General features: G+C 38.8%; 1 protein-coding gene across 8 annotated transcripts in view; it reads left to right on the top strand.

Annotated features, from left to right (window-relative positions):
• tedc2 (tubulin epsilon and delta complex 2) overlaps nucleotides 1-19,238 on the top strand; it is a 24,774-nt gene extending 5,536 nt beyond the window's left edge. For 3 of the 8 annotated variants that reach the window (XM_088327881.1, XM_088327887.1, XM_088327849.1), the window contains 8 exons: nucleotides 2,220-2,263; nucleotides 3,206-3,689; nucleotides 4,706-4,759; nucleotides 4,831-4,909; nucleotides 9,330-9,474; nucleotides 11,279-11,371; nucleotides 13,904-14,091; nucleotides 18,961-19,238. In XM_088327881.1, coding sequence (XP_088184007.1) covers nucleotides 3,241-3,689; nucleotides 4,706-4,759; nucleotides 4,831-4,909; nucleotides 9,330-9,474; nucleotides 11,279-11,371; nucleotides 13,904-14,091; nucleotides 18,961-19,104 — 1,152 coding nt within the window. In that variant the 5' untranslated portion in view covers nucleotides 2,220-2,263; nucleotides 3,206-3,240 and the 3' untranslated portion in view covers nucleotides 19,105-19,238. Of the gene's footprint in view, nucleotides 1-2,219; nucleotides 2,286-2,909; nucleotides 3,021-3,205; nucleotides 3,690-4,705; nucleotides 4,760-4,830; nucleotides 4,910-9,329; nucleotides 9,475-11,278; nucleotides 11,372-13,903; nucleotides 14,092-18,960 lie in introns of all 8 variants that reach the window. The other 5 variants (XM_088327858.1, XM_088327895.1, XM_088327866.1 and 2 more) reach the window with 3 other exon arrangements.
• The last annotated feature ends 1,092 nt before the right edge of the window (nucleotides 19,239-20,330 follow it).

Here is a 20,330-nt window from a genome sequence, read left to right on the forward strand (position 1 = left end):
CCTTACTTCTGCTCTGTAGATCTTCTTCAACATTCGCTCCTCATCCATCCAAATCCCTGTGGTGAGGGGCCCTCCCCCCTGGGAAATGTGAGAATTCTCCCACCGTGGTCCGCTGTGTGTCGTAAGAGGCGACTAAAGTGGAGGGAGTGAGGGGACTGGGGATCCTCTCCTCTCTATTTCTACTCCCTAAGAGACAGCAAGGCAAAGAAAGGGGGGCGGGAGACCGAAAGGTCCCGCAAACCCTAGTTATAGGGTCACTTAAATAAAACACTTTTAGAAAGAAATTCATGCAACTATAATTTCCAGGTATAAAATTCACCGTTTTGAAGTAGAAAAAAATGTGGCCTATGTGGATTGTGTAGAGGAGAACATTTTTTCATCGTGAGTTTTCGCAAAAAGTGAATGGTGTTTGAATTACAATCAGTGTACTTCAGGCAGGTAGGTCTACTGTTTCTGTGTATAAAACACAATTTTAGTTAAAATATATCACTCAAACTTTATGTGTGCATTATACACAAGGTTTTACGGTAGTATATTACTGTATATGGGGCAGCACGGCGGCGCAGTGGTTAGCGCGTGTGCGGCACAGTTCTAAGGTCTTGGGAACCTCCTGTGTGGCTTCAAATCCAGCTACCGGACTTACTGTGCGGAGTTTGTATGTTCTCCCCGTGCTTGCGTGGGTTTCCCCCTGGCACTCCGGTTTCCTCCCACACTCCAAAGACATGCATTTCAGGTGGATTGGCTGGTCCAAATTGTCCCTAGGTGTGAATGAGCGAGCAAGTTGTCTGTCCCTGTGTGCCCTGCGATTGGCTGGCAACCAGTTCAGGGTGTCCCCTGCCCACTGCCCGATGATTGCTGGGATGGGCTCCAGCACCCCCGCGACCCTACTGAGGATAAGCGGTGCAGCTAATGAGATGAGATTACTGTATATGGCAATGGTTGATCAGTCGTAAAACAATCGCTGGTCACAACTGCAAAACATTTGATGCAACGGGAAACCCGGGTCCGGTGGAGAGAGTGAAACCTAACCACTCGACCATCAGTGATACGGAGAGCTTACGAAAAGGGATACGATTTTATCTCATTACCACACTATTTTTATGGTACCAGAGATGAATGTGAGTCGTCCTGAATAATATGAATGAAGGCAAAAACGCATAATAAAGGAAACAACATCAGCAGGAAAACCCAGACCTCCGTATCCTGTGCCACTCCATCCAGCTCATCCGATGGACCCTAACTCCAGGCCTAGCTCCACAGGGCGAGGGAATTTTTGCTTCACTGGTAGTTTCCTTCATAAGGTGTCTGTGATCTGCGCTTCCTCCAGCCCCTCACCTAGTACCTGTTTGTCATGGGTGACCCTACCAGGGGCTTAAAGTCCCCAGACAACACAGGATCATTGGTCCACACACACTCCTCCATCACGCTAAGGTTGCATATCACCTAGGAGACTTTGTAAATTTTATATTGGTATACCGTACTCTAGTGTTTATTTGTTGGCCTGGAGAGGTATGGGCACCGCCATGCTGTACCTGCCCAAGGCACACCAAGGAAAGTTGTGCCCTTACGACCTTAGTGGTTAAGGAATCCAATTAACAAAGTAACCAACCATAGTGTTATTTTGTATATTGTATTCCTTTTGCTTATTATTGTATTGTTCTCAGCGAAAGGATGCTGCTGGAAATGTGAATTTCCCTGCGGGGATGAATAAAGTATCTATCTATCTATCTATCTATCTATCTATCTATCTATCTATCTATCTATCTATCTATCTATCTATCTATCTATCTATCTATCTATCTATCTATCTATCTATCTATCTATCTATCTATCTATCTATCTATCTATCTATCTATCTATCTATCTATCTATCTATCTATCTATCTATCTATCTATCTATCTATCTATCTATCTATCTATCTATCTATCTATCTATCTATCTATCTATTTCAATCATGGGGACATGTATTCAACAACATTTGACACTTACAATGCTTAGTTTGAGCTGAAAAAAGTGAAACAAAAAGTTGTACAAATGTTTGATAAAACATTAGGGGTACTTGTTATGCCTGTGAGCTTTTAACAAAGAGATAAATACGGGATTTCTTCCATACTCTTCTTACATTTTTACCCCTGACCCATGTTCATGCCTGAATTTTATCCAATTATTTTTAGCTGTAAAATTATTCTATCCAAGCCATTTTCTGTTTTGCTTACAGGACAGCTACAGAAGAACCAGAGGTGAATACAGATGTCCTGAGAGGTGAACATAATAATAGAAATGTGTAAGACAAGTTTAAAAAAAAATGGTGCGATTATTGTTAATTACATACAAATTCAAAGTTCACTTTACACGTTTCAAAATTAATTGCTTCAATTTGTCATTATAAATTATGGTCACATTCCATCTACACTTCTACTACCACCTATACACTCTCTTTTAAAAAGTTGGGAGTAAAATATGTTCACTTTTATGTAAGTGTTACCAAGCCCAACTGAGTTCAAAGAGCCTTTATAAAAAATCCACTGCACTTTTCTGCTTTTATCTTTCTTTTAGCACTGCTCTTCCAGAACTCGCAACACATTAGGATGTAGAATAAGAAAGAGGGGGGAGTGGAGATTCATTTCATGCTCGTTCCCGAGTTGTTGTTTTTTTGGTTAGTGTAGCCTGAAGATGGTAAAAGTAAGAAAAGGCCTGTTTCAAATAGTCAAGTCATTTTTATTTGTACAGCCCTAAATCACGAAGAGTCTCAAAGGGCTTCACAGATTATTACACTATATTACACAGACTATTTTTCAGAATATTATTATACGTTCCCCTGCTCTGGAGCCGACGAAAAGAGTAGGTTATTCATATGCTATAGAGTATAAGTGAGTTTTAACCTTAGATTTAAAAATTTCCACTCTAGATCGGATCTCAGGGGGAAGAGCATTCCACAGCACCGGTGCACAATCCAAATGCCACCCCAAACTCCAAAAAAGATGAAAAAAGAAGAGTTTGTTTATTCGTGAGGAATGAGGTGACTGACGCTACAATCATGACTTTAAACCAGGGGATGGCAGCAGAGAGTAGCAAAATTTCAAGTTGCGGACACCATATTTAAAGCCTAATTGATCAGGGATGCCCAATCCTTTTTATACAACATTACTGAATAACATGTAGTCTCTGTCCACAATGTGAAACTATGTTTGTTTATCTGGACAGACACTGCAACACAGACACCTGTGGAGACAAAAGCAATGGAACTCCTTGAAAAGGCACTAGAAAAAGCCCACTATGTGCGCACTGGCACAAGATTATCTGGAGAAAACCCAAAGGGAAACAGAACAACTCCACATCAAAAGGTTATTACTGCTGTCACTTCGAAATCCTCACCTGATTTCAAAGGCAATCAGACGGCCAGCAAATCTATCTTCAAATCCACCAAGAGTGATGAAAAAATGCTCAAAAAGCCTGTGACTATATCGAGATCCTCAGCCGCATCCGCGCCTGCAAAGTGTAAAAGTGGCACTAGTAAAAAGACTAAATCCCATTCGAAGACTGCGCATCATTGGGCTACAAAAAGTGTCCAGGACACTACTCCAATGAGCATCACTGGTGGAAATATGCTGAGCGGTGAGCACTTGACCAAATCTTCAGTGGCCACATCACATGACATTGGAGATTATAATCATCCTCAACAAAGAAGGTACAAACAGCCCACTATGTAATGGACCCAAAAAATAATCCATTTGTTCTGTATTTGTAAATACTGTTTGCAGTTTAGGGACACTATACATAGATAGGTATGAATGAGTGTGTGAAAGGATGTCTGTCTCTGTGTGCCGTGCAACTGGCTAGGAACCTGCCAACTTATGAATGCCTGGGGTAGGCACCAGCACCCCCACGACCCTGGTGAGGATAACGGGTGCAGAAAATGGATAGATTCATGTATATATCATATGGTGTCCAAAGTATTTTGCAAAGCCTATTATACGGTTATTAGAAAACGGAATGCTGCAGCAATGTTCTAAATACAGCATCATTTTCTATTAAAATCCACCTAAGAATGTCTGCTCCTGCGGACCTTCAGCTTTGACTAAATACTATAATTTGTCCAGAAGCTTCATTATGAGATAAGATTCTGAAATATATTGAAAACATTTAATCTTCTGGTTTGAGTTTGCTGCACTGAAAGTAAAGAGGCAGAAAAACAAATGTTTGTTTGATAAAGAAATATATAACATCCAATGCATTTTATTCCACTTCACAAATGTATCCCACTTGTTGATCATTTCAACTTTATTATCTTTAAGTTTGAAGCCTGAAAGTTTTAAAACTTCAAAGGGTGCAAACTATCTTGGCACGGCACTGCATATCGACTATTGAAATTTGCAGATTGTCAAAAAAATTAAACACATCGGTAAGTACCAGAAGGTCAAGTATGATTTATTGTGTATGGACTCCATAAGCAGTTTTACAGCAAGTCCAGTTGTGTTTACAGTTTTGTGTTTGAACTGTCATTGAAAATACTTGCCTGAACCTATTTGTTAGCTTCAAAACAAAACACCCATTCCGAGGATCATATCAAAGTCCCCAAATCATGATTAATTTTTATTTCACTCTAGTGAGTGAAATACCTTCCATTCATGCAAAGCAATAGTGTCTCAAGGCAATGGAATACATCAACAACATGGCAATATTACAATGTCTTTCTCCTTGCAGGGCACAGAGTGAGCTGAAGGAACGGTGGATTTGTCTGCACCTCAAGCAAACAGCGTAGGCAAAATGACATGCGTCTATTTGTCCAATTGTTATAAAACTTGATTCATTGCTTCCCTCCTCAATAGAATGTGGGACAAAGTTATGGCTGCTCAAGGGAAACCTGTGGTAGGGAGAAGTCACTTCATGGAGAGAATGAGAGCAACGGTACGTCCGTCTTCTTTTTGTCTGTCTTGCCGCGGTCTCTGCTTGTAAATCTCATGGGGAATTTCAACCTGCTGTTCTCCATATGTATGCGATATAAATATAATATTTATTTATGTAAGGAAATTTGTGTGGTAAATAAATTATTTTATCAAATTATTTTGACGGATTAAGATAGAGACAAGTTTGTTATTTTTAAACTCGCCTTGCCTTTCTGGGAGCACCACATACGTTTTTAGATCATTATATCAGGAAAACGGATACAAAATATTTTTTGGTCATTCTGACGGGTGGCTACACACAACTTTAGGTGAATTTTATCTACTGTTTTTGATAGTTTAATATACTTAAATCAAGGCACACACACACTCTCAGATAAATGGAGTTTTCTTTTACAAATAATCTACAGAAGAAGCTTAAATAGAACACAAAATCAAAGATGAGAAAATAAAGATAGGAGTTTAGATCTTAGATGGGACCATTTAGATAGAAAGACAATGTTGGCCTTATTGCTATGTCATTGTAATTTAATAGAATTCCCCATTAAAGTCTCACCAATCAATACCTAGCACCATGGGATAGAGTTTGGTCTTGATTCAATGAAGGTGATGGCCCAGTTTTGATATCCTCGGCGGTAGAGCAATGAGGAATCCTGAAGGCTGGAGACCCGGTCTTGAAGAGGACCACGGGATGCAATGTGTGGAAACCTTGTTTGTCGGCTGGTGGCTTCTTGGAGATTGCTGGCTGGGTCCCACCAGTTTGGCTGCTGGTGCAATCAGGCTTGGTCGCTGGCTCAGCAAGGTTCTCTGGTTGCTTGTTAAGCTGGGACTGGGTCAGAACCTTTTTGGTTGCGTGAGGGGGAAATTTTGGTCCTGTGCAGCTTGTTTGGCTGAATCTCTTGCTTCTTAGCTGGCTGAATTGCGACCTGGCAGGGGCTTTGGCTCACGGCTCCGGCCTCCTGGGGGAGCGGTGCCTCCCACCCCTCCTATCAGCATCTTCCTTTGTTTCACACAAGCATGCAAAATAACAAATCTCCCGCACCGCTGTTATCAGAAAACTTGGTCACTGTACATAATTGAATTAAAGCACAATATTCGGTTCACATATTCTAACATTGTATCATTATTTTCCACCCAAAGTTGAATGCGCTACATTTCTATTATTTGTGTATTAGTTTAGAATAGATAATTGATCTACCCTTGTAAAATGAAAAGATCCGGATGTTAATTTTAAATCTATATTGTAAAAATAAACAAACATTATTTTGTTATGGATCATCAACATTCTAATACGTTAGAATCTTGTTTATTGCTTTACAAACTAAAAGAAAATTATAAATGGCTTACTTCTTTCATAGAAAACTACTAAAGAGTGAGAATACTAATTAAGCTACTGAAATTTGGAGGAATTGGTAAACAAATCTAGAGCAATGTTGATTGTGATTACAAAAAATCTTTATTTATGTGGTACTTGAAAACCTTTATCTGTGCATGTACAAAAAGGAAATAAAAAGAAATTAAGAATAAATAAATGCATGAATATTATAAATAAAGAAAAACAGTATCAGCACCCTTCCTTGGACTTCCAAAAATTCAAATTTGCTTTGCAATTTAAGACCAATGGTTTCCAATCTGCCTGAAAGATGTGATGTGTGTTAAGTTTTATGTCCACCTCTTGTGTGAGTGGGTTTTCCCCTGGGATTCCTCCCACATTCTATAAGCATGCATGTCAGGTTCCTATATAACGGCCTGTGCTGTCGACCCACTGCATGAACATGATGTGATGGTTCTTCCCCTATAGTGTCTGCATTATGTTACACTATACCAAGAATGTGTTACAGCAACAATGTGCGACATTAGGTATTTGAGTTATGTTAATTTGAGTTTAGGGAAGCAATTGTAGCGAGCAGCCGGCTAGCTACATGCTATCATCAGGGATAATTGGGTTGAGCAAACTCTCCATGATAATTAAAATACAAGAGTCAAGAATGTAGCAGGTTCCCATGAGCTGTAGCTCCAAGTCATCTGTTTCTTGTGTAATGGGTGTGGCGTTGGTGAGACAGGTGGCTTGTGAGGGTCGTTACGTAGCCGTAGTAGGCCGGACCTGCGGCACCGCTATTGCTTATTCTCTCCCGACCCCGTCTCAGTCTCTTCCTGGACCTGATAACAATCCGCAGAGCACCCGGTGGTGATCAGGATTTCTAATGTGCTCCTCCAACTTTTCTTAGAGTCCAGAGTCTCAATTTAACGAGCCGCTAAAATACTAGCTGTAGCGCTGCTTTGCGGTTTGTTTTGGATGGACTCATTGACTTGTGTGCCTGCCCTGCTTTTTGACTTACAGCTATGCCAGCCTATCACAGTTGTGCACACAGACAGTCTCTCACTCACACACACACACAAACACCCCTCGGCTACCTGCCCCCGTGATAAAATTTGCTGTGTGTTTGCTGCAGAACACAATGCTCGATGAAAATCAGTAGAAACCATGAAAAGTAAACAGCCATACAGAGAGGGATTACTGTTTTAGTTCACCGTATTTTCACAACCAAAGGGCGCATCGTTTTAAAAGGCACAGTCTCCGTAGCTGGTTGTATTTCTGTATTTAACACATACTGTACATATGGTGCACTTGATTATTGGACGCTGGTGTCCTCGTTTCGGGGAGGTTTTGAAAAACTCCTCATTAAATAAAAAATACACATGAACATGTACGGGTTTCTTATAGAGAAGATAAAGTCGCCACCAGTTTACTGAATACACAACACAAAATTTCAACTCTTACGCGTACACTCTCTCTCATTGCTCCGCTCACGTCATCCAATTGCGCTTCACTTTCTGCGCCTACTTCCACCTCACAACAACGATGTTCCCTCTGAGCTGCGTGTGTGCGCATTTGCGCACTACCCAGAGCTTTTCCGCGCTCAAGTAAATCTAGCCAGCTCACAAAAATCAGGGCTCGGAATTCCTAATTAAGAAGCGAATTAAGTCAATGTTACAGTGCATGAAGGTAAAAATACACGGGTTCTCCTAACGCTGTGTTCTAAATGGAATATTTTGAAGTCAAGGTCGAAGTAGAACGAAGTTGAGTAAAGTCAGTAGAGTTTTTCGATAACCGGCTCTTTCGTGTTCCAAACGGCTCTTTAGGTTATTTTTCTTCTTTAATCCCTACATGACCAGATATTATGTAAAAATATGCAGGAAGGGGGGAAAAAGAGCAAAAAAGAAAAAAAATACCAAAATGAAAAAGTAGTGAAAAGCTGAGAAAAGAAGAAACAAAAAGAGAGGAAAAGAGAACAAAAGAGCAGGAAAAAATCAGAAAAAAAACAGAAGAAAAGAAAGACACAAATAAAGGAAAAAAGTTGATCGAGAACAAAAAAGCAAGAAAAAAGTAAGTTAGGAAAAAATAAACACTATGAGATTTTTTTTTAAAGGAATTTAAAAAATAGAAAAGAAACAGGGAAAAAGAAGAAAACGTTTGTGTTGCATTCAAATAATTTCCAATTATAACAAGTCAATCTTGTTGCAAACATTGTACTTCCACTAAAAAATGTGATTAAATACAGTTGTATATCGTGCAACCAACTAAATAAGCCCCCAAAAATGTTAGTATTATGCGACAAAAGATACCAGGAAAAAAAAGAAATGGAAATCTTGTGAAAGAATTGTTGTAAAAACAAATGACGTTTGTAGGACGTACAACCTTTGCAATAATACATGAGTCAATTCATTCAAAAGTGAAAAAAATGTTTGCATTGCCGGAAACTTAATCACAAACAAAATGTAACTTGATGTCAAGTTTTGGACATGTTTGATAATGACTTAGTTGCCACACTTGGGATTGCTGTTGCTCATTGTTGTTTCAAGCGTTGCTCATCGACTTTGTGTGAACGCTCAGACCCGTGGAAAATTAGAGGGAACATTGCTTTCCACGCCGCTTGCAGACTCACTTTGAACAGCCGGGTTACACCGAAGGCCAGCGGTTAAAGTTCCACACTTCACCCTTTAGCTTTCTTATGATGTCGCCTTATTACGTCCACCTTACAACACACAAAGGGCGCTCTGTGCGAAAGGACACACCGAACAAGTTAAAGAAAATCTAAGACGTATGTGCGCCGATGGTCGAGTAATTTCGGTAATTCCAGTTTACTGTACATTGATCTGGCTCATTCTAGTAACTCTACCGCAATGGTGTATTTAATGGTATGGCTAGATATTTTATTTCTCATTTGGCAGACGTGTGTATTCAAAAGTTGTTTTTCTGGAAATTCCTGAACGTGAGGGAGCAAATAAGGTCTGGGTGTGTTATTATACACTCATTCCCTTAAGTTTTAGCTTACAATATCCATCTGGGCAAATCGTATATATTCTTGATTAGTTTTGGTGGTTAGAGTATTGTATGTGCTCTCTCATTGTGGCATTTTTAGTTCCCTAAAGACTGGCCACCTGGAAGTCTGCAGCAGATTGGCGGTCTGGTAGGCAGACTGACTCATCGCGTCGATCAACTCGCTCAACAGTGCCAGGCCATCAACCTTGTGAACCAGCAGACACCAAAGCAAAGCTTGGAACCGGGTAATGTCTTCAGATCAGCCAATCTCGAGTGAATCACAAAAAACAACCCAAGCTGTTGAGGGGCATTGGTTGACTGTAAATTATGATTTCAAACTAATTTACTCGTTAAAAAAAAAAAGGGATTTCAAAGTGCAGTACATTCATGGTCCATCTTACTGAGTTTTAAGGTTGACCAATTTTATTTTTGCTTTGGCGTTGAGAAATTAATTATGGTTGTTACTGAATAACATGTAATCTTTGCGATTTCATTTTCCCTCGGTCCAGTTTTTGCATGACTGCAAGTCATGAGCTATGGAGGACAGATCCTGCTTTATGTAGAAATAATTGTCTAAATAAATCAATCTCGGTTCACGGATCCCTCAACCACCTGGGTTATATGAGCTCTGCATCCTGTTACTGGCAGTGCGAATTCCTCTTTACCCTGGTTTTTGGGGAGGGATTTTCGCCCACCGTTGTTTTCCTTCTCTCCAGATATGAGCTTGACCTCGGCAATAAAGGGCATCAGCATTTATGTGACAATACTGATATTGGGGAAAAACTACTTTGTTCCGAAATAATGAAAATCAAACGACTTTCACAATGTACAATACGCTTTGCATCATTTGTGGCTTTCATATTTTTGTTGAAAACCAAACTTTATGGCGATAAGGTTATGTCCTTTGCTTTTGTGAAATATGTCCTATGGTTTTGTGGCATATTAAACGCTCTTTGTCTCGTAAAGGACTTTGTATTTTGTATATTTTGGTAGGGATTGTCAAATTATTTATGCACTGTATTTAAACAAATAAATTCATGGCTCAAATATCCATTAACCCTTAACAAAGACTTCGTGATTACCAGTATTATCCGGCTGCTTCTCACACATTATGAAGGGGTACAGACAAGGAACAACCAAGTTGTGCTACTATTTCTATTGAAAATGGATATGAATTGTAATGAAGAATGTTTTGCTTCAAATCTTTTTACCAAGTACTGATGGGTCATTTAGTAGTATACCAAGTGACTATTGAGTCTTTTTTCCATGGGGCCAATGATTAAAGTGCATCCTTATTTGCAATCCCACTTAAATTTGGAGTTTGTTTCCCTGTTATTTCAACACCTGTCCCCACCGACATTTTGTAAATCACTACAAATATATGCCAAACCCAAAAATAAATCACCTGATACTTAATTATATAACATAAATGCAATTTATTCATTTATATATGCTTTTTTAAAATTCATTTATTTCTGTATTTTGTCATTTATTTTTTTCGTGTATTTTGTCACTCGATAATGTTAATCAAGTGAGGGGGGAGTCAAACTGGCCGAGCTTTTCAACCTATGGTTGCTTGACTGCTAGCTGAGGGAAGAAAACATTGCAGTTGCGCCGCTTTTGTTGAAACAAAATGCACGACTAAATACATATTTTTATTTTCATAAAAATATTATGTTATTTCATGCATTTAGGTATTAGGTGGTTTATTTGTGCTCATTTATTTTATGGCATTTGGTTGGTTGGTTGGATCCCTTAACCACTAGGGTGGTAGGGGCACCATTTCGTGTCTTGGGCAAGTTCAGCCTGGTGGCGTCCATCCCCTCCAAGCCACCATATGTTTCCAACCGATTTTGAACCGGGAATCTTTCGCGTGTTAAGCGATTGTGCTAACCACTGCATTTATTTATCTATGTGTTTATTTTTACATATGGCAGGATGGGTCGTCCAAAATGAGTGAACCAAAGCACATTTCTAAGTATCAACCTGCATTGTGTTTGCCTTAGTGATTTAACGAATTGAAATTGTGTTTATTTTTAATCAATGCAGAGAAGAGCGAAGACTGGTGTTTCGGTTTAACACCTGAAAGATTGCAAATAACGGCACTGGAGCTCCAGAATTTTGCAGAGAAAGCAAAACAAGGTAGAAATGTTTCCTTATGTTGGATTGTTTTCGTTATTTTCTATGCCAATTCAACAGAAATATGGAGCCAACTTTGTGATTTCATCATTATTTTTGGTTTTGCTTCATGTGTGCTTTTCCTCAGTGGCCCATTTTCAGGAATAATCTACCGTAAATTCTGGACTATAGAGCGCACCTGATTATAAGCCGCCCCCTTCACATTTTAAGGGGAAAACCGATTTTGTCCATACACAAGCCGCACCTGTACATAAGCCGCATGCACCCATTTCAAATAAACACGAAATTAATCCAAGCCAAACTTCAAGTCCCGCGATTGAAACTAAATGTCCTTCATTGAAGCACTCAGTCCAAACATCACAGCCGCCAAATTAAACGTAAAATGATATTTAAACTTAAAATTTGAAATTTAATTTACTTAAAATTTGTTGCAGACCTTCAGATTCTGGGTGCCCGTTGATAGTAATCCAAGGAAAAAAAGTGTATATTTCCAAAGGTAAGGGTGGGGAAAATATATATCCATTATTGTCCGCCGTGTCCACAAAAACTCACCTTTACCGGTCCCCACTTTCCCATCACCCCGTTTTTGCTCAGCCCCTCTTTTTTAATTTGCTCGTGCAGAATAAGTGTCTCAAATAAATACATTACAAAAATATACAGTTGCAAATACATATTACACATATTTACAAAGAAAGACGGTACATCGAGAGAGTTTTCAAAGCTTTAATAATAATAATATAACTTTCATCCTAAACCGTGCCTTTGGGCGGTAGCCTCACGCTACTAACAAGACGCTCGCACACGTGCTAATTAGTCTGTTAAGGAAATAAATGCCGTAACCGTTAGTTTCATGACTGACTATCCGCTTCTTCCTCCCACGTTTGGACGTCCAAGTTGTCTTTCTCAATATCGGAAAGAAACTTTAACTTAATGACGTCGTTCCACGCTCCCATACTTCATTACACTCCAGCAATATAACCGTTTGCCTCTAACATGGAAGCTGCGTCATGAGCCTTATTTTGCGCAATTTGCACGATGAGAGTATGTCAGCGTTCATAAGCTGTGATCTTCCTCGGCGCACGTATTCCACCGGTCTAAATCTTATCTCTCATACTCGAGCGCTGCTGGCGGTCGTTAAAAAAATTACATAAATTGGCCGCATCTCTGAATAAGCCGCAGGGTTGAAAATTCGGGGAAAAAGTAGCGGCTTATAGTCCGGAATTTACGGTAGTAAAGAATTATCGGTATTTGACTTTTGACACTTGATGGGTGGTTAGACATTCAGTAAACAGGCATGAAAATATCTCACATTTCGGCATAATTCGCTTTTGTGAGGTCAAAAAGGTGATATACGTGAATTGTGTAGATCTAAGGAGAAAATGTTTTCCCATGATTTTGTAGGATTTCATCCAGGCATTTGAGGCAGTGCATTTGAAGTAAAATTACCTTAAAAAGAACTCAAATTTTAGGTATGCCTTATAATGTATGAAAGTATTTGCGCTATGGTCGAAAAATATTGCTGACCACAACCGCAAAACATTAGATGTAATTGGAATCAATCAAAAGTTATGGCGGTAAGAGTGCTAGTCAGTATTGTGCTCATGGTTAACGTCGTCAATAAAGGATTCTAATCATAGCCGCACATATTCAATAACGTTTGTTACTTACAATGCTTCATTTAAGCGGGGAAAAAAGTGAAATTAAATTTTAATAAAGTTTTTTTTTTACCCAATAGGGCCGCTCATTATACATGACCCTCCTTACTACACCCTCCTTACTTCTTAACCCCTGACCCAATTTCAAGCCTGAGTGAAAAGTCTTCAAAACAATGCATAAGGGTGCTTGGAATCCTTGAAAATGCTTGAATTTAAATGTTGTGTTTTCACGAATTTAAAAAAATGCTTGAATTTTGGGTGAAGTGGTTATAAATGCTTGAAATTGCTGCCATTTTTCTCACCAAGTCTTAAAAATGATGCCGACACTGCCCTCCTGGCTTTGCCAATACATTTCTTCTTCCTTTGTGATTTATGGCAGGTGGCATTAGTTTGTATGGCTAAATGTTGTCAAACCTGAACAGGGCACAATGAAATGTATATTAGTGCAAGGATTACGGATCAATTTTTTTATGGGCCATGCAAAAAATGAAGGTAGCGTTTCCCAGTGATAAATTGTCATGGGAAGAACTTCCTCCAACTGAAAATGTAAGCTACATATTACCGTCATATTTACCCAACACCTTTATGGGGCGAGATATGTCACAAAAACAAATGTATTTGCGAGTTACTCGTAATAAATGTAGATGCAATATTAAAATTTGCATATGTAAATTGCAGATATATTTCTGGCTCTGTAAAATACATGATTTCTTCTTTGAATTTTACTGGAGAAATTGGAAACATGTCTTTGAAAGACCTTAAAAAAGAATTAAACTGGGCTGTGAAAAAGGTATTAAGTTCATCGGGCTATCTAAATAAGAATTAGCAGAGTTGATGTTTTAGTTGCCCGTGCGTTAAAAATAGCCATATTTTTCATCAGAGTGGCAAGCCTGGCATCAATGGAGACCTGAGGGAGTTTGTGCTTGCTTTGCCGGGCTCGGGGAAGATGAGGCATTTTCGCAGCATTTGCCCGTGACCATCACTTACGCCTCAGAAGCAGAGCTGCGACAGTTGGAAGCAATCAGGATAAGAGTGGCTCTGCTTCAGCAGGAAATTTACCTCCAGCAGGTGGGTGTCGGCATGTGATTGTATTTATTGCAAGAGCAAAATTCAAATCCAAGGTAAGTTACAGTATACCTTAATACTTAACAGCTGACTCCTAGTGGAATTGTCACTTACTTAATTCAGTTCAATTTTTTATGTTTAAGGTTGGGTGTGTAGTTTGAGGTGTTAAAATTAAGAATATTTTATTTAAGTATTGGTTAACAATGCTCAACAAAGTTCAAGTTATATATATATTTTTTGCTGCGCCTATCTGCTTTTGTTCTTTTATCATCTGTGTTCTGGCCACGGAGCACATAAAGCTGGGGGAAAGAAGGCGGGATTGGGGCAGGAGAGTAATTTAAAGTGCATGCTTGTGGTTTTCTTTTATTACAGGATGAAAATGGTGAAAGTAAGAAAAGGACTGTTTCAACTACAGTCCAAACGCCAACCCAAAGCGGAAAAATTATGAAAAAAAAAATGTATTCGAGCTAAGAGACACGTACGTGCACTGGCCAAAAGTGCAGCTTGACTGAGGATGCATTAAGGATTTTAGCCAGAAGTGTCACGGACCAGGAACTTAAACTCGACCCTATTGCGTTTGTTTTACTCAGCTTTATTTAGAAAGAGGAAAGGGTTTGCACCCACAACCAGGTGATCTCCTCGCTCACGGGCAGCAGATCGCTGGGAACGCGGAAGTGGCACTTCCGTGTCGAGCGAAGGCAATGTCGAGAGCGAGGAAAAAACAGGTCGATGGACGGGACGGAGGAGCAAAAACGGGTTCAGAAAAGAGGTCGGGAACGGGAATCAGACAGAAAACTGGGCAGGATAGAGTCAAGAGTCAAAAGTGCTGGCCTTGCGTGTAGCTAAGGTTCGAAGACGATCTGACAAATGTTGACAGGAAGGCAGGGGTTTAAAAAGAGGTCAGCAGCGCCAACGGAGCAGACTCAGGTCCCCGCATCAGTAATCATGACAAGAAGATGTTGCAGCAAGTAAAATATTTTGAGGTTACGGACACCAAATTTTATTTAACTGATGCCCATCAATTTACATAAACATTTCCATCAATTTAGGATTTCTGTGAAAACTCAAGATTTTCCTTAAAATAATTCAATTTGTTAGATTGTCTAAATATGATGAACATTTGTAAATTGGATTGAATCATTAGAGAATTATGCAACAATTAGTTTCTTAAACAATCTTGGTGTTTTAGATAATTTAGATAGATAGATAGATAGATAGATAGATACTTTGTTCATCCCCGAAGGGAAATTCACATTTCCAGCAGCATCCCTGAGCTGAGAACAATCGAGAACAATCGAAAATAACACGGGAGCTGCTGGAGTGGCTGCCATTCGTGACGGCGCCGGAAGAAAAGATTCAATTTGAATCATGTACAAACAAACAAACAAACAAAATATTCATGTTTCAATAAGTGGAGTGTTAATAAAATGGGGGGAAAATAATTTCTGATACTGATATAACCAGGTAAAACTAATTTTAAGTTACCTGTCCAAATGAATGTTGTGCCATCTCACCTTTCCCACTCTCTCTCCTCTCACCTTTCCCACTCTCTCTCCTGCAGTTGACTTGCTGCTGCTCGCTCCTGAAACTAATACTTACCTCGTCCATATTTCAAAGGCATGTCCTCATCAGGCAACATAACCTCTTAGAGTATCTTGACCTACACAAACTTATCCATGATCCCTGGTATGCAATAAATGGGCCCAACCTCAGAGTAGGAGAAACATGCCCAGACCATGACACTTGGACCACCATGTTTCACTGTGATTAATGTGTACTGAGGTTTGAATTCAGAGTTTGGAGGTTGTCTCACACACGGTTTGTGGCCCCTGGACTAAAACAGGACAATTTTACTTTCATCAGTCCACAAAATGTTCCTCCATTTTTCTTTAGGCCAGTTGATGCGTTCTTTGGCAAATTTTAAACTATTCTGCACATGTATTTTTTTGACAGAAGTACTTTGCGTGGGATTCTTGAAAATACATTTTCTTTACACATACGTCCTCTAACTGGCACGGCACTGACCTTTGCCATTCTGGTTATTCTTCGGTCACCTTAAATAGTTGTCTTCTGTTTTCTTCCATGTGTCTCTGGTTTTTATACCCATTGTAATGTATTGGAGATCAATTAAGGTGAACATTTTTTTTGCACCTATTTATAGGTTTTTCCCTCTCTAATCAACGTTTTAATTAAGAATGCCATTCTTTGAAGCAGTGTCTTATATACCAAAAACCAGGGATATTCTGGCTATTATTTTGAACAGCACTGTATGTCAAGGCATTTCGAAAAGTGACCTTTTGGAGACCAGTTTACAGCCCTAAAAACCTCCTCAACCGTGTAATTTACTTGTGCCAATTTTTAGACATTCTGAAAGAGTTGAAAATATTTGACGTCACTTTCCACAAGTCAGTATGACTTATTTGCATACTGACGCATGACAATCGCATGGAGAAAATTCTCCCTGGTTGCATTTACGCATGTTTATTTTTGGCTCTGATTTGAATATCTTCCGTAAAATTGCATACATTTATATTAGGAATTTCAATGGCTAACCAATGTGTCAATCAACATTTGATTCGGTCGAGAATGGCGTTAATCAAAATGTCAGAGGCTAACAAGCTATATTGAAATCATCTGATGAGTCTGTTATGTTTTAAAGGGGAAATACAGAGCAAAACAAACTGATAACAACATGGATCATCAAACGATGCAGAGGTGCTTTTAGGCGGATCTGTCGGTATTATGGTGTAATTTGGAGCAAAGATTTTACGCGGTTGGAATCACTGGACTCTCGTGAATATAACAATACTATCTTTGTGAATAATCGTTTCGTGACTAGAATATTACATCACTTGTGGGTAAGTTATACCGGCGCTATAGTTTTCTGGTATCTTGATGAATACGTTTTGAAATGAGTTTAGTCTTTCCAATGATATATGGCATGATGTATTTCAGTGACTGGTGACATCGTGAAAGACACGACTCTGCTTCTCAACAGTCTTAACGTTTCGCCAGCAATTTGTCTGATTTTACGAGATAATCTTCTGCTAAACCTAGAAAGTAAATTGTAAATGATCTAAAACTAGTGTTTCTCAACTGATCGGTCCCTGGGCGTCATGGAGCTGTTTTCAGTGGGTCGCAGTTCTTTGCTTTGGCAAAATATTGCTAAGAAGAAGAAAATGACTACACTAGGTTCAGCTACACTCCTTAACAGTATATTGTGATCAATCCTTGCTCGATCTCTTGCCACTCATTGTTTTTGATCTCATTTGATTGATTTTCCTTTTTAATTACTTTTTCTGCCCATGATATTGGATCCTGTCAGAGTTAGTGATAAAGCGAAGGAAAAGTGGAAAACAGTGACAACAACGATCGAGTCAATGATTCCCAAATACCAAAATTGTGTACGAGTGTCATTGAGGTGCTGCTTATATTTTAAGCTTTTTACAAGTATATTAATCTTTATGATATTTATTTTTTTCACTATTAATTAGTTATCATTGTTAGCTTTCATGTTTTATTGATATTTTAGGTAGGAATTTCCCGATAGTATGTGGCTATTTTAACGCAGTTTTGTGAGATCGCTTATATGCAAGTATATACAGTATTTGAATTCGTTTTGGTTTTGCTGCTCATTTTGTTTAAAAAAACGTGACGGTATTCTACTATCCCTACTTTAAACTGCAGAATCGTTTCATTCGATATATTCGAGTAGTCGAATTGCTTTCTTTATTTGGGGCGCACATTGTAATTAGGGTGGTATGCTGGGTCCTCAAGTCAGACTAGTTGAGAAACATTGATCAAAACCATGTAAAGGATGTAAATTATTTTTTAGCTTACCATAGGTTTTCATTATTATGCTTTATCGTTCAGCCTACTTTAGTAACCTACCCTAAGTAATATAACCATGGATGTTCAGGGATTTTTTTCTTTTAAGTATAACACATTTATTTACAAAAAATAGACAAATGTTTTTCATTTCCGGTACTGAATTTGTTTAGCCGGTTTATTTTAACAGTTGAGTGAATGCAGTTTCACACCTTAACCAACTTATCATGCTATACAAACTCAAGTTGGCGCCATGAAAAAATATAATTTCCGCCTTAATTGTCTCATCACTTTGAAATGAATGCAACAGAAATGCAAAATAAAGTTTTAGCAGTCCATGGGCAGTAAGATTAGACTACGTCAGCTCAAACAATTAGAATGGGGCTACCTAAGCTGAGAGTACACCCTTTACTGTCCTCTAGCTGCCAAAGGGAGCATTTGGTTTGGATTATTTTATTAATAAAAGAAAGTCATACCTTTTGATAGAAATTACTCAGAGACCCGCTTCTTTTCTGACATACTTAGAAATTTGTGCCACCTTAAAGAAATAAGAAAATAAAAAATGAATGAACTTAATTTAGGTGAAATATTTTGCTATTGGGGTTCAAAAAAGATTTTTATTCAGTATTAAAATGAGAAAAAACAATTTTTAAGTAGGTATACTGTATCAGTCATTCCTATTCACTATGCTTAATTATCTCACATGTAACCAAGATAGCTTGTAAAAGATAAGGAACATTTTATTCAATGTCATAAAAAAAAAAAAATTGTACATCAGTGTCATAAAATAAAAATATGTCTATAAATGTGAGGGACAGTGGGAATTTTGCAAATTCAATAGATACAAACATGCGTTTCCTGAAAATAATTAAACATGTGAAATTTGAATTGTTTGCATTGAGAACAGTCAAATCACAAAAAAGGGTGACTTGATGATAAAAAAAATCGTTGTGAAAGAGCACATTGGGTGGCCCTCATTTTTGACAAAGTATATATGTTTTTAAATTAATGACTTAAAGTGATGTTTATTTGTCCATGTTCCAGGCACTGCTCGATGCTGTGTCCCCTCAACTGGCCTCCATTGTCCTTTCATGTACCAACCACAGTGTGTTGAGAGATTTGTACTCTCTGCTAGGTGAAGGAGGTCAACGTTTTCCTGCCCTAATCCTGGACTCTGAGCCAGACTAATGACTTCCCATCTTTCCAAATCATTGAGATTTATTTGGGTGTGTGTTTAGTGTTCCAAGTAAATTGTAAGCCTTACATTTTTTTATATCCTGTGCAAGATCTGTAATTAAATATTAAAACCACATCAACAATCATTCATGTCATCGTTTCTTATGCTCTTGGCAGGGTGTTTTCGGATTCTTAAAATCCTAGAAAATTTGGAAAAGTAATGGAATTTGGGTAAAATTCTTGTTAAAGGCTTGAAATTGTTGCCATGGTTTTCAACAAGTCTGCTTTAAAATGTTTTAGACACTGCTCTCTGGTAGCTTCACTTTGCCATTGGTTTTCTTCTTCCTTCATGTTTAACAGCAGCTGGCATTAGTTTGAATGGCATTGTCCTATGAAGCGCCCAAGACGACAGGTGTATTCTACACCTAAACAGGGCACTATGAAATGTGTATTAGCACAAAACAAGTGATTCATATTGGAATTTTTTCATTTAATGGAAATGGAGAAATTGGAAAATTGACTTTTAAAGTCCTTAAAAAGTGTTTGAATTTAGCAAATTAAAAGGTGTATGAAGTTCATACTATGAACCGTGACCTGGGACCAGCAAAACTTTGGAGAGAATGTTTCAAGCCAATGTGATGGGCTTTCATTTGGAATTCAGGGATTAAATTTCTCAATACTTCTCTCTAGTTGTACAGAATACCACACAACTATTTGTAAGCCGTAGGAACTAAGCCATTTGATGGTTGATTTCCTCACAAAATGTGATGTGTGTGGAAGTCTTGGGAGAGGTGTTAGGGCTTGTGCCCGCAGATGACATGTGGATGGCGTCGACCTTAACAGATGGGGTAACAGGAGGCTCTGAGTTCACGCAGCAGGACGTGGGTGTTACAGGCCCGTGAAACACACCAAGGCTGAGATGAAATACATGGGGAGCGGGTTTCCACTGGTGGTGAACAGTGGTTGTTCTAGAAAATGAACTAAAGTTCTAATCTTCTCGTGAGTCATAATGAACAAAATCACTCAGGTTTCAATTCCACTTGCCTGGTAGAAAAAAAGCAAGAGCTTTCCTTTAAGATTTAGAGAATTCAAGCAATGCATTTAAACTGTGGACTGATGCAATGTGAGGAAGTATCCTCGACCAGATCACAACAACTCCAACACAGTCCCACTGGACATATCGCCCACGCCTATGCAGCCTTTCTTCAGCCGCTGAGCAGATAGCTGATCAGCTTGTG

The sequence above is a fragment of the Urocampus carinirostris genome, chromosome 1 (assembly GCF_059441175.1).
Source record: "Urocampus carinirostris isolate Australia breed hairy pipefish chromosome 1, RoL_Ucar_1.0, whole genome shotgun sequence".
Classification (NCBI taxonomy): Eukaryota; Metazoa; Chordata; class Actinopteri; order Syngnathiformes; family Syngnathidae; genus Urocampus; species Urocampus carinirostris.